The sequence below is a fragment of the Bufo gargarizans genome, chromosome 2, assembly GCF_014858855.1.
Source record: "Bufo gargarizans isolate SCDJY-AF-19 chromosome 2, ASM1485885v1, whole genome shotgun sequence".
NCBI lineage: Eukaryota > Metazoa > Chordata > Amphibia > Anura > Bufonidae > Bufo > Bufo gargarizans.
This window is the reverse complement of record NC_058081.1, coordinates 241,067,158-241,080,357: the sequence shown is the minus strand read 5'-3', so window position 1 is coordinate 241,080,357 and position 13,200 is coordinate 241,067,158. Positions and strand designations below refer to the sequence as shown.

Genomic DNA, 13,200 nt, shown 5'->3' with positions numbered 1-13,200 from the left:
ACCAACTGTTACCAGTTGGGGGTGTCCCTACACAGTCTGACATTATCCAATCAGTGCTGCCAGTGTCGGCCTCTGCAGGGACACATTTCCAACTAGTAAAGCCTTATTCACACGTCAGTGTTTTGGTCAGTGATTTCCATCAGTGATTGTGAGCCAAAACCAGGATTGGAGCCTCCACATACATCAAGGTATAAGGGAAAGATCTGCACATGTTCTGTGTTTAGAGCTGCACCTGGTTTTGGCTCAAAATCACTGACCGAACACTGAAGTGTGAATAAGGCTTAACACCCATCTGGACCTTCACTGCAAACTGCTAGTAATTCTTTTGAAACTTCTAGCAGCAATAATATAGGAATGGCACAACATAGTCATCAAGATAGATGCCCCACAATGGTTATTACATGGGAATTGCAAGTAGTCGCTAAAACGGACATGTTACGGTTCCTCTTTGTGGCTATACTGACACAGTATTTTCCCTTTTCAATTGGCTTATGTGCCGGGAAAGATTTATTGCAGGTATGTCAAATGTATCCATAAGCCCCCATTCACCCAACAGATGCCAAAAGAGTGTCTTTTCAGCCTATGCATAGCAGAAAAAAAGTATACTGCCCAGTGTATTGGGGCCTATGGGTGTATATGTCAATGTATGATTATATGGTGGCGTACATTGGACCCTTCAGTCAGAGGAAATCTTTGGGGAATAATCCTGACATATGCATTTGATGGAAGAGTGAGACATGCCATAAACATACCCTAAGTGGGTCGTCTTGACTGAGGCAATGCTGTCCACTTAACCCACCGACTAATTAGCGGGAAGCGGCTTTGGAGCCTAAAAGAAACATACAGTCATGGCTGTAAATGTTGGCACCCCTGAAATTTTTCAAGAAAATGAAGTATTTCTTACAGAAAAGTATTGCAGTAACACACATTTTGCTATACACATGTTTATTCCCTTTGTGTGTATTGGAACAAAACCAAAAAAGGGAGAAAATAAAGCAAACTGGACATAATGTCACACCAAACTCCAAAAATGGGCTGGACAAAACTATTGGCACCCTTTCAAATTTTGGGGTAAATGAGATTGTTTCAAGCATGTGACGCTCCTTTAAACTCACCTGGGGCAAGTAACAGATGTGGGCAATATAAAAATCACACATGAAAGCAGATAAAAAAAAGAGAGAAGTTCACTTAGTCTTTGCACTGTGTGTCTGTGTGCGCCACACTAAGCATGGACAGCAGAAAGAGGAGAAGAGAACTGTCTGAGGACTTGAGAACCAAAATTGTGGAAACATATCAACAATCTGAAGGTCACAAGTCCATCTCCAGAGATCTAGATTTGCCTTTGTCCACGGTGCGCAACATTATCAAGTAGTTTGCAACCCATGGCCATGGCCCAGCCCATCTAATCTCCCTGGACGTGGACGGAAGAGAAAAATTGATGAAAGGTGTCAACGCAGGATAGTCCGGATGGTGGATAAGCAGCCCCAAACAAGTTCCAAAGATATTCAAGCTGTCCTGCAGGCTCAGGGAGCATCAGTATTAGCGCGAACTATCCGTCGACATTTAAATGAAACGCTATGGCAGGAGACCCAGGAGGACCCCACTGCTGACACAGAGACATAAAAAAGCAAGACTACATTTTGCAAAAATGAACTTAAGCAAGCCAAAATCCTTCTGGGAAAACTTCTTGTGGACAGATGAGACCAAGATAGAGCTTTTTGGTAAAGCACATCATTCTACGGTTTACCGAAAACGGAATGAGGCCTACAAAGAAAAGAACACAGTACCTACAGTGAAATATGGTGGAGGTTCATTGATGTTCTGGGGTTGTTTTGCTGCCTCTGGGACTGGGTGCCTTGAATGTGTGCAAGGCATCACGAAATCTGAGGATTACCAACTGATTTTGGGTCGCACTGCAGAGCGCAGTGTCAGAAAGCTGGGTTTGCGTCCGAGATCTTGGGTCTTCCTGCAGGACAATGACCCAAACATACGTCAAAAAGCACCCAGAAATGGATGGCAACAAAGAGTTGGAGAGTTCTGAAGTGGCCAGCAATGAGTCCAGATCTAAATCCCATTGAACACCTGTGGAGAGATCTTAAAATTGCTGTTGGGAAAAGGCGCCCTTCCAATAAGAGAGACCTGGAGCAGTTTGCTAAGGAAGAGTGGTCCAAAATTCCGGGTGAGAGGTGTCTGAAGCTTATTGATGGTTATAGGAAGCGACTGGTTTCAGTTATTTTTTCCAGTGGGTGTGCAACCAAATATTAAGTTGAGGGTGCCAATAATTTTGTCCAGCCCATTTTTGGAGTTTGGTGTGACATTATGTCCAATTTGCTTTTTTTTTCCTCACTTTTTTGTTTTTGTTCCAATACACACAAAGGGAATAAACATGTGTATAGCAAAACATGTGTTACTGGAATACTTTTCTGTGAGAAATACTTCATTTTCTTGAAAAATTTCAGGGGTGCCAACATTTACGGCCATGACTGTATGTCCAATGCTGTATAAAGCTACAAGCATCAATTTGGCCTAATGACAGTGTAACCAGTGTACATTTGTGAAGAAGAATGGTATTTTTTTACTTTTGGACTGGAATTTTTTAGATCTTAAAAAAAAAAAAAAAATTATATAAATGCAGAGGAAGAAATTGGACAAAACTATAGTAAATGATCCCAGCCAGCACGCAGAAGCCTACACGCTAAACGCCTATAAGCTATTTGCTTTCACACTCGCATTTGGTGCGGATCCGTCATGGATCTGCACAAACTGATCCATTCAGATAATACAACCGTCTGCATCCGTTCAGAACGGATCCGTTTGTATTATCTTTAACATAGCCAAGACTGATCCGTCTTAAACACCATTGAAAGTCAATGGAGGACGGATCCATTTTCTATTGTCAGTGAAAACTGATCCGTCCCGATTGATTTACATTGTGTGACTTACATTGATCCGTTTGGCTCAGTTTCGTCAGACTGACACCAAAACGCTGCAAGCAGCGTTTTGGTGTCCGCATCCAGAGCGGAATGGAAGCGAAACGAAGGCAAACTGATGCATTATGTATCTATTCAGAATGCATTAGGGCAAAACGAATCTGTTTTGCACCGCTTATGAGAGCCCTGAACGGATCTCAAACGGAGAGCCAAAACGCCAGTGTGGAAGTAGCCTTAGGGTACTTTCACACTAGCGGCAGGACGGATCCGACAGGGTGAACAGCCTGTCGGATCCGTCCTGCCGCTAGTGTGTAAGTACCCTTAGCTGTAGTTATTTGTGTGGAAGGGCTTGTCATACGCAAGCACTGGATTCCCTGGCTCTCATATTCTCCTGCAGTTTGAGTTTGTCTGTTTTCAATAGTGATTCACTCTCTGTGTAATCTAGACTAATGAACGGCTTATGGCAAGGCTGCAGTCACTCGCATGTAATCCACAGCCAGTGACATTCACCAGCAATGTGCATTTCTATTCTGGCCACAAGCCTAATACTAAAATAGTTCAAGAGTTGTTCAGCTTGTAAAAGTAAAGTTATGCAAGCGGTAGATCCAGTGAGTCAGTATGGCTGTCTGTGCAGAGCTTCACTATAGCTATGGCCAGTGAGCTGGCTAGAATGTTGTCACCGACGTACCGAGACAAACGGACGTTCTGGTGACAGTGAGTGGCTGGAGATCTGCGAGACACGTGGTTTAATCTGACAGGTTTTCCTTGTGGATCAGTAGGGGTCTGTGTTGTTTCTGGTAATGGCAATACCCCTTGCTTCCAGGTGTTGCTTATGTGGTCATTTAACCTTCCTTATTTATAGTTGCTTCTCCCACTATGCTGTGCGGTTTATAGCTTCTGTGCCTGTGGATTGTTTGTGGTTGGATCTCGGCTGAGTTCCTGGTGCTTCCATTGCTCCTTTACAGTTAAATCTTTCCTTTCCCTTTTGTATTTTGTTTGGGTTCTGTGTGTTGAATTTCCCTATTGTTTGTATTAGGCCTGAAGGAGACTCCTGTTTGTCCTTCCTTTTGGTCTCGTCCCTGCCATTAGTACCAGGGTCCTATAGGGCTAGATAGGTAATACTCTAGGTATTTCTGCGTATGAACTCGCCTACCTTTTGGGGTCTGTTCATACTGGTAGTCAGTCAGGATAGGGTTTTCACTAGGAGGTGTCCATCTTGCTTCCCTGGTTTTCAGGCCTGATTCCCTGTCTCTTCCCCCCCCTTCCTTCCTAAGCTCGGTGTGTGTTTCCCTCCCACACCGAAGAGTAACAAATGTGCTCTGCACTGGTGACCTTCAGATATGGCATCCTCTATATATTACTCCAACTCATATGTTGCTATTACTTTCATTGACGATACATTATGAAGCATATTGTAATTATTCCCATACTGTTCATCATTAGATTATATGATGCAGATTAGTCATTGTTTTCCATTTGAAATGAAAGAAGCACTCTGAATAAAACGTATTCACTGTGTTATGCGTAGTGCAGGGCCTGGGTGGGTGGTGCAGAACGTACACCAGATCTGGGTCACACACCGGACCCCCACGCCATGCACTAGGCATAGCGTGTGCCTTTAATGAAAAGTCTCATACTCCTTTTCAACTACAAATGCTTTCTTTTGAGTTTTTGGGCCAGTCTGGCTTCGTTTTACTTTGTCAGTCAGTTTTATGTCGCTCACAGACATCTCCTGACTATATGGATTCCAGATGATGGAACAGTTTTGAAGGGATGCCACACCATCAGGCGCTTTAGCTGTATGTTATTCTGTCTGGATGGCCTCATGCACACGACTGTTGTTCTGGTCAGCATCCAAGCCGCAGTTTTTGCGGCTCGGATGCGGACCCATTCACTTCAATGGAGCCGCAAAAGATGCGGACAGCACTCCATGTGCTGTCCGCATCCGTTGCTCCGTTCCGTGGCCCCGCAAAAAAATATAACCTGTCCTATTCTTGTCCGTTTTGCGGACAAGAATAGGCATTTTTACAATGTGCCACCTGGTCCATTCCGCAAATTGCTTCCGTGTTTTTTGGAACGGAACGGTCGTGTGCATGAGGCCTAAGGCATTTATCTAAGGGTAAGTTCGTAGTTGCATGCAACGTTTTTTTTGTCTTGCCGAAACACAGCCTTTATGCTATGTTCGTATTTACTAAAGCACAGCAATTCCTTGCATGTATTAATACATGACTGCATGGTACTTTTTGATAAGATCTACATCCATGACTCTGCCTAGTGTAGGCGTTTTTGTCATTAGAAAGAAGAACAATCAGAACTAACTGATTAGTGGGGTCTGACCGCTGGAACCCCCACCATTCTGAGATTTGGGATCCCGTTTCCCTGACCTGATTGAGTGGTAGGCTGAGGATGTGCCCTTCTACTTCATTTTTTCTTTCATTTTTTTTTTTTTCATGGGACTGCCGAATATAAGAGAGTACAACGCTCAGCTAGTTCTGAAAGTCCCATAGAGAATGAATGGAGAGGCAGGGTGCATGCTGAGTCTGCCACTGCATCAGGGTGGGGGAATGGGACCCCCATACTATGGATCAGTAGGATTCTAAGCAATAGAACCGCCACTTGCAGTTTGGATAACTTGAAAACTTGGCACATTCCCTTTAGGCCACATGCACACGACTGTTGTTCTGGTCCGCATCCGAGCCGCAGTTTTTGCTGCTCGGGCGCTCCTGTTCCCTCAGCAGCACAGGGGAGAAGGAAGCAGTCTCTCCCTCCCCTTGTGCTGCTGCTGCAGCTGCCACTAGGGGCGGGCACACTGCTCTACCAATGATAGCAGGACATTTCATGGGTCCGGATTTAAGTTAGCAGGCTACATAGAGCGGCACCCAGGGATCTCCCTGCACTTACTATTATTCCTGGGCGCCGCTCCGTTCGCCCGCTGTGGCACAGTTGCTGTCTCCTGCTTCTCTCCTGGGCGTTCTCCCTGGCTGTAGCGCTGTCTAATCGCAGCGCAGAACGTCACAGCCAGGGAGAAGGAACGCCCAGGAGAGAAGCTGTTGTCTCCTGCCCATTGCTCTGATAGTAGTAATTAGCATACGGAGCAGGAGACGTAACTGGGGCACAGCAGGCGCCCAGGAATAATAGTAAGTGCAAGGAGATCCCTGGGCGCCGCTCTATGTAGCTTGCTACTTAACAAAGTCTGAACCCACAAAAGGTCGTCTTTAACTTTTAATACAGGAGGCAGGTGCCGGCAGTTATCCCCTCAGGTGCCGCTGCTTTTTTCTTGCCATAATACAAATTCTAACAGTCTATTCAGTAGGACTATCAGCTGTGTATCCACCTGACTTCTCCACAACGCAACTGATGGTCCCAACCCCATTTATAAGGCAAGAAATCCCACTTATTAAACCTGACAGGGCACACCTGTGAAGTGAAAACCATTTCAGGTGACTACCTCTTGAAGCTCATCAAGAGAATGCCAAGAGTGTGCAAAGCAGTAATCAAAGCAAAAGGTGGCTACTTTGAAGAACCTAGAATATGATATATTTTCAGTTGTTTCACCCTTTTTTGTTATGTATATAATTCCACATGTGTTAATTCATAGTTTTGATGCCTTAAGTGTGAATCTACAATTTTGTATAGTCATGAAAATAAAGAAAACTCTTTGAATGAGAAGGTGTGTCCAAACTTTTGGTCTGTACTGTGTGTGTGTGTGTGTATGTATGTATGTATGTATGTATGTATGTATGTATGTATGTAGTGTGTGTGTATATATATATATATATATATATATATATATATATATATATATATGTGTGTATGTGAGATAGAGAGAGAGAGATATATATATATTCTCATATCGCCATGTCCGAAAAGTCCAAACTATCCAAATATAAAAAAAATCTTTGCAGTGAACACAGGAACAGAAATAAAAACTGCGCAATTCGCCATTTTTTTAAAATGCAGAATCCACGTGGCTTTTTTTTAGGTTTTATTTTTTTCACGTGGTATCGAGTATTGCAATACTTTTTTATGGTATGGAAATCGAATCAAAAATTTTGGTATCGCAACAACTCTAGTGGCGAATAATTTGTGGCTCTAGCCACCTTTCTATTTGACACCATACAGCACAGTGATGTGCAGTCTTCAGTCATGACACCACTGCTGGCCAATCACTGGCCATCGCTAGGATATGTCACCAATGTCTGATAAGGGTGGGTACCACATCTGGGACCTTTTCAGCACTCCCTTAGAAATGATTGGAGGACGGCCACACTTGCTCGGACCGCTTTCCTTCATTTTGTGGGCTCTCTTCTAGAAATAGGAGCGGGTCCCAGAAGGAATCAGACATTGATGGCATATCCCATTCATATGTCGGCAGTGTGTAATATGGGCCAACCCCTTTAACCCTGTGTCCTCTGTGTGGGTTACTGCAGGACTGTTTGTTTAGATCTCTTTACACTGGGCTAATATCGGGAAGGTTATTGGGCAGCAATTTGTGCTGTGTAACCAACTAATTAGTGTGTAGGATTTTGGCATGTTCCTGATATTCCTTGTTTTATAATTCATTTGTAGGTTCAGTGTTCTTCAATGGGGGTAGTACTGAAATTCACAGATGCCCAGCAGTTAAAAAATTTGAAAGTGTGAATCGCTTGTGTCCCCATTTTTTTTTTATAGTGATGGCTTACCTGTATGTGCTAACCAGATCTGTTTGTTCTCTTTTTATACATGCTAAAGGCAGAGAGTTACAGTGTAAATGAAATAATGCTTTGTAGACGATCATAAGACCTCATATACTATATCACTGATCTTATCAGTCTGCCATACAACTCGGAGAAACCAATCAATAAATTGTATGTGCTTAAACTGCCAGGACGTTAATGGTGTTGGATTGCAAAATTAGAATGACAGACAAATGCCTCGTAAATTATTGATTGTTTCCACTGGTGTACTCAAGGTTTTAGGCATCTAACTTCATTGACATCCGACCTCTTAGCTTGAAGTTCATGTTTGCTTTTTGATAGTTCGGTGTTTCATTGAGGCTTGAAGCCTATGAAAGGGAAATAAATAGTCTTGAATATTGATTTCTCCTTGAATAGATCCTAATATCTGTGAGAACATGACAGATCCTCTTAAAAAGGAAAAGACAAAAAAATCTAATAAATGGATGTATGATATCTTTCATGGATCCTGTAGAAACAAAAGTCAAGACACCAGTAGGAACAGAGTCTAAATCGGCCCCGACATTTGTCTACACCTTGATACTACCTCTTGTCGTAAGAGGACGCAAGGCCATCTGGCCGCAACATTTCTACCAATGGCATTTTATATTACTGTGATATTAGGTTGCAACAGGATATATTTTTTACTTATTTTATCTCTTCTGAAGACGTGAAACATGCGGACAAGATCTTCCTGTTCGCTGTGTACTTTATGGCTATATACTTCAGCTGTGTTTTTTTTCTTCCCTGAACGAGATACTTTCTTTGTGATATCTTTCCTTTCTAAAGCTAGTCATACACTTGAGATCATGTTCACATATGCCCTCCTGTGTTCTGTTCTGTGCCAGTAGTGCCCAACAGATCCCATTTACGGTCAGATTTCTGCAGTACAAATACCACCGCATGCAGCGTTATTTTGTCGCAGTGCTGCAGATGTGAAACTAACTTTATCTAGCTGTCAGCATAAGGCTGCATTCACACAAATAGCCGTGTGATTCACGTTTACGTAACGGCCATCGCAAGGCCATTTTTAGAACCAGGCCGTTTTTTTACCGGCCAGTAAATAGCAGCTGGCGAAAAAGAGGACGTGCTGTTTATACCCATTTTCACATTCAGGTGGACCCTATTGAAATCAATGGACCGTTTTTAATTGCTGTTTACACAAGCAGAATGGGGGCATTCTTTATACTGGGACCCACAAATAGGGGCATTAATAATTCAAGGGGACATTAATGGGAACATTAATAACACTGGATGGCCCTAATGGGGGCATCAGTAATACTGGGACACGAATGGGGGCATTAGTGATACAGGCAAGGGGCACTAAGGGGGGCGGTAATTAAACCGTGGGCCACTAATGATGAAAATGAATAGCCTTAGGATTTAAAAAAAAAATATCCAATTGAGTTCATCCGTTTTTTAATGGCCAGAAATGGTTGAAAAATGTTCATGAAAAACTTTTTCCTGGGTATTTATTTTTTTTTTTTAACTGTTGTATGAATGTAGCCTAAGTCCTCATTCACACAGCAATTTTTTTTTGCTCTGCATCCTATCTGCATTTTTTGCAGGTCAGATGCAGACCATTTCATTTCAATGGGACCATGTGTTGTCTGCATCCGTACTTCCTTTCCGCAGCCCCGCAAAAAAGATGGAACACGTCCTGTATAAAACAGTTGGTAACTGTGAGGAATATGGATCATTATTTAATGGCAGCCATGATATTCATCTGATTCACCTTTGTCAGTGTACCTGCAAAATAAGTTCTCACTCCAACCATCGGCTTGTCAGATAGCAGAGGTAGCGAACTCCACAAGGGTTCTGGCTTCAAGGAGGCCACATGCATACGAATTCACACCTCAACCAGCCAGGACGGAGGCCGGCTAATCCTACAGGAAAACCTCTCTGTAGGGGGTCTCAGCCCTTGCCCAGATCTTTAACTTCCCCCCAGACATCATGAAATCGGCGGTTTATAAGGAATCATCAATCGCCCGTTCATCCCAGACATAAGTCAAATATATTTATGCGATCCTGGGGCAAAGACGAACATGCCCATGGTCAAAGGTTGGAGGTCGGGTGCCAGGGAAGGGAGATATACATATATCCCCACAGAAACCCAATAACGGTACCATGCTTGGACTCTACAGGGAGTGCAGAATTATTAGGCAAGTTGTATTTTTGAGGATTAATTTTATTATTGAACAACAACCATGTTCTCAATGAACCCAAAAAACTCATTAATATCAAAGCTGAATATTTTTGGAAGTAGTTTCTAGTTTGTTTTTAGTTTTAGCTATTTTAGGGGGATATCTGTGTGTGCAGGTGACTATTACTGTACATAATTATTAGGCAACTTAACAAAAAACAAATATATACCCATTTCAATTATTTATTTTACCAGTGAAACCAATATAACATCTCAACATTCACAAATATACATTTCTGACATTGAAAAACAAAACAAAAACAAATCAGTGACCAATATAGCCACCTTTCTTTGCAAGGACACTCAAAAGCCTGCCATCCATGGATTCTGTCAGTGTTTTGATCTGTTCACCATCAACATTGCGTGCAGCAGCAACCACAGCCTCCCAGACACTGTTCAGAGAGGTGTACTGTTTTCCCTCCTTGTAAATCTCACATTTGATGATGGACCACAGGTTCTCAATGGTGTTCAGATCAGGTGAACAAGGAGGCCATGTCATTAGATTTTCTTCTTTTATACCCTTTCTTGCCAGCCACGTTGTGGAGTACTTGGACGCGTGTGATGGAGCATTGTTCTGCATGAAAATCATGTTTTTCTTACCTTGCAGACTTCTTCCTGTACCACTGCTTGAAGAAGGTGTCTTCCAGAAACTGGCAGTAGGACTGGGAGTTGAGCTTGACTCCATCCTCAACCCAAAAAGGCCCCACAAGCTCATCTTTGATGATACCAGCCCAAACCAGTACTCCACCTCCACCTTGCTGGCGTCTGAGTCGGACTGGAGCTCTCTGCCCTTTACCAATCCAGCCATCTGGCCCATCAAGACTCACTCTCATTTCATCAGTCCATAAAACCTTAGAAAAATCAGTCTTGAGATATTTCTTGGCCCAGTCTTGACGTTTCAGCTTGTGTGTCTTGTTCAGTGGTGGTCGTCTTTCAGCCTTTCTTACCTTGGCCATGTCTCTGAGTATTGCACACCTTGTGCTTTTGGGCACTCCAGTGATGTTGCAGCTCTGAAATATGGCCAAACTGGTGGCAAGTGGCATCTTGGCAGCTGCACGCTTGACTTTTCTCAGTTCATGGGCAGTTATTTTGCGCCTTGGTTTTTCCACACGCTTCTTGCGACCCTGTTGACTATTTTGAATGAAACGCTTGATTGTTCGATGATCACGCTTCAGAAGCTTTGCAATTTTAAGAGTGCTGCATCCCTCTGCAAGATATCTCACTATTTTTGACTTTTCTGAGCCTGTCAAGTCCTTCTTTTGACCCATTTTGCCAAAGGAAAGGAAGTTGCCTAATAATTATGCGCACCTGATATAGGGTGTTGATATCATTAGACCACACCCCTTCTCATTACAGAGATGCACATCACCTAATATGCTTAATTGGTAGTAGGCTTTCGAGCCTATACAGCTTGGAGTAAGACAACATGCATAAAGAGGATGATGTGGTCAAAATACTCATTTGCCTATTCTGCACGTAGTGTAATTGTAGCCGGAACCCAGGCGGGTCTTTTGGTCCCAGAACCATCTCCCTGTGATCTTCTGGTCTGGAGCTATGAACCCTAAAGAGTTTTGTGGATCATTGAGCTGACAGGATCAGCAGGGAGGGGGGGGACCCTTCCCAGAGGCGGGAAGAGGAGGGGCCGGCTACAGTTTAAAAGGCTTGTGCCAGCAAGCCGGCATGTCTTTTCTCTGAAAGGGGGTCACATCGTGTCATATGTTTAGAGGGACCTGCAACCGGCTGACATCACTGCCCCCGACGTGAATACAGCTAAGATCTCATCACAACCCAAAGGACTCATATATCTAGTAAACTGACTTATTGTTCTGCTTAACCCTGTTGTACCCTATTTCCTGTATTTGTAACCTCAGACCACTGTATATTTTCTTAGTGTGTATAGTGTAATTTCTAGTGAGCCCTTAAGGCGATTAAATATATAATTTAATCTTGTGCTGTCTTGTATCTCGATCACGAATCCCCACATCCATGCTTCGGCCTAGTAATACGCTACCGCGGGTTGGTTTCTTACCCTATATAATCCCTTTAACGGACCGGGCTTATATCAAACAACGAACTGGTGACAGTTTTTCTGGGCTGAGAACGCGCTGTTTCACTGGGGCAGTGAAAAGGCTCTCTCAGGCTATTTTCACACTAGCGGCACGGACAGGCTAGTGTTCCGTCGTGTGAACAGCCTGCTGGATCCATCCTGCCGCTAGTGACTGTGTGCCCTGCGGACTGCCGCTCCGTCCCCATCGACTATGGACTGAGCGGCAGTCTGGGGGCACACGGTCACAAGCAGCAGGACGGATCCGACAGGCTGTTCACCCGACGGAACAGCCTGCCGGAGGTCCGTGCCGCTAGTGTGAAAGTAGCCTTAGCTTGTTGCCTCTCTGTGCCCGTTTGGAGAGGAGTCTGTGAAAACTGTACCAAAACTGACCTTACCCGCTCCTCCAGGAGGGTGTAACGTCACGCCTTGGTAACCAGTGACCATAGCGTATCTCGTGAGCTCGACGTAGTTTACGTCCGGCGTCAGTTGGGGCACTTGAGGTGGTATTCGTCACAGTAACGTTGAAAGGCTTGTGTCTATAAAGCTAAAATAGAACCAGATCTTTTGTAAGATTAAACTTGAAATGTCGCCTCTGGCTTGTTTAAAGGTTATTGCTATTTTTTTGTGTTGTGCAATGTTCTATTTCCTCATAAAGTCGTGTTAGCAGCTGTCTAGAACAGTGGTACATACTGTAATGATACCTTTCCTCCTGTGAAAATGTGAACTGTTCGGAATAAAGTTTTCATTTTAGAAAGCATGCCTGTTGGCATCCAAACCAACTTTTGTTAGTAGAGCGTGTGGTTTTATGTAGGTAATGACAATTTAGTGGCAGCTCTCAGCTGCAGGGGTTGTATTTAGCGGCTATGGTTTATGGATGTGACTTGTGCTGCTGTAAAATTAACCTTCATTATATCTGCTATATATGTTTCATTGAAGTCCCTTTATTTTAATACTCCCTTTATACAATATGCATTAAAACTGTTTAATTTTCATATTTTCACTGTTACTGTAACTCCAAAAGAGAGATTTAACAATTATTATTCTTTTTAGATTGGAGCTTATGACCAGCAAATATGGGAGAAATCTGTGGAACAAAGAGAAATCAAGGTAAATGCCACCTATAGTTATCCTCTAGAAAGGTTTTGGGAAGCTGGTGTTGCCAGGGTTAGTAGGGGGTTCTTTTCTAGCTCTGCACATCAAATAATGCTCACACCATGCGCAATTATTGTGCATAATACCGTATTTTTCGCCCTATAAGACACAACGGCCCATAAGACACCTAGGTTTTAGAGGAGGAAAATAAGA

The 13,200-nt window shown here is 43.3% G+C and overlaps 1 protein-coding gene across 2 annotated transcripts in view; it reads left to right on the top strand.

The window, feature by feature from the left end:
• The window catches only part of PHTF2 (putative homeodomain transcription factor 2), a 108,668-nt gene that overhangs the window by 49,663 nt on the left and 45,805 nt on the right, over nucleotides 1–13,200 (top strand). For both annotated transcript variants that reach the window (XM_044280140.1, XM_044280139.1), the window contains exon 3: nucleotides 12,946–13,002. In XM_044280140.1, the coding sequence (XP_044136075.1) occupies nucleotides 12,946–13,002 (57 nt within the window). The remainder of the gene's footprint in view (nucleotides 1–12,945; nucleotides 13,003–13,200) is intronic.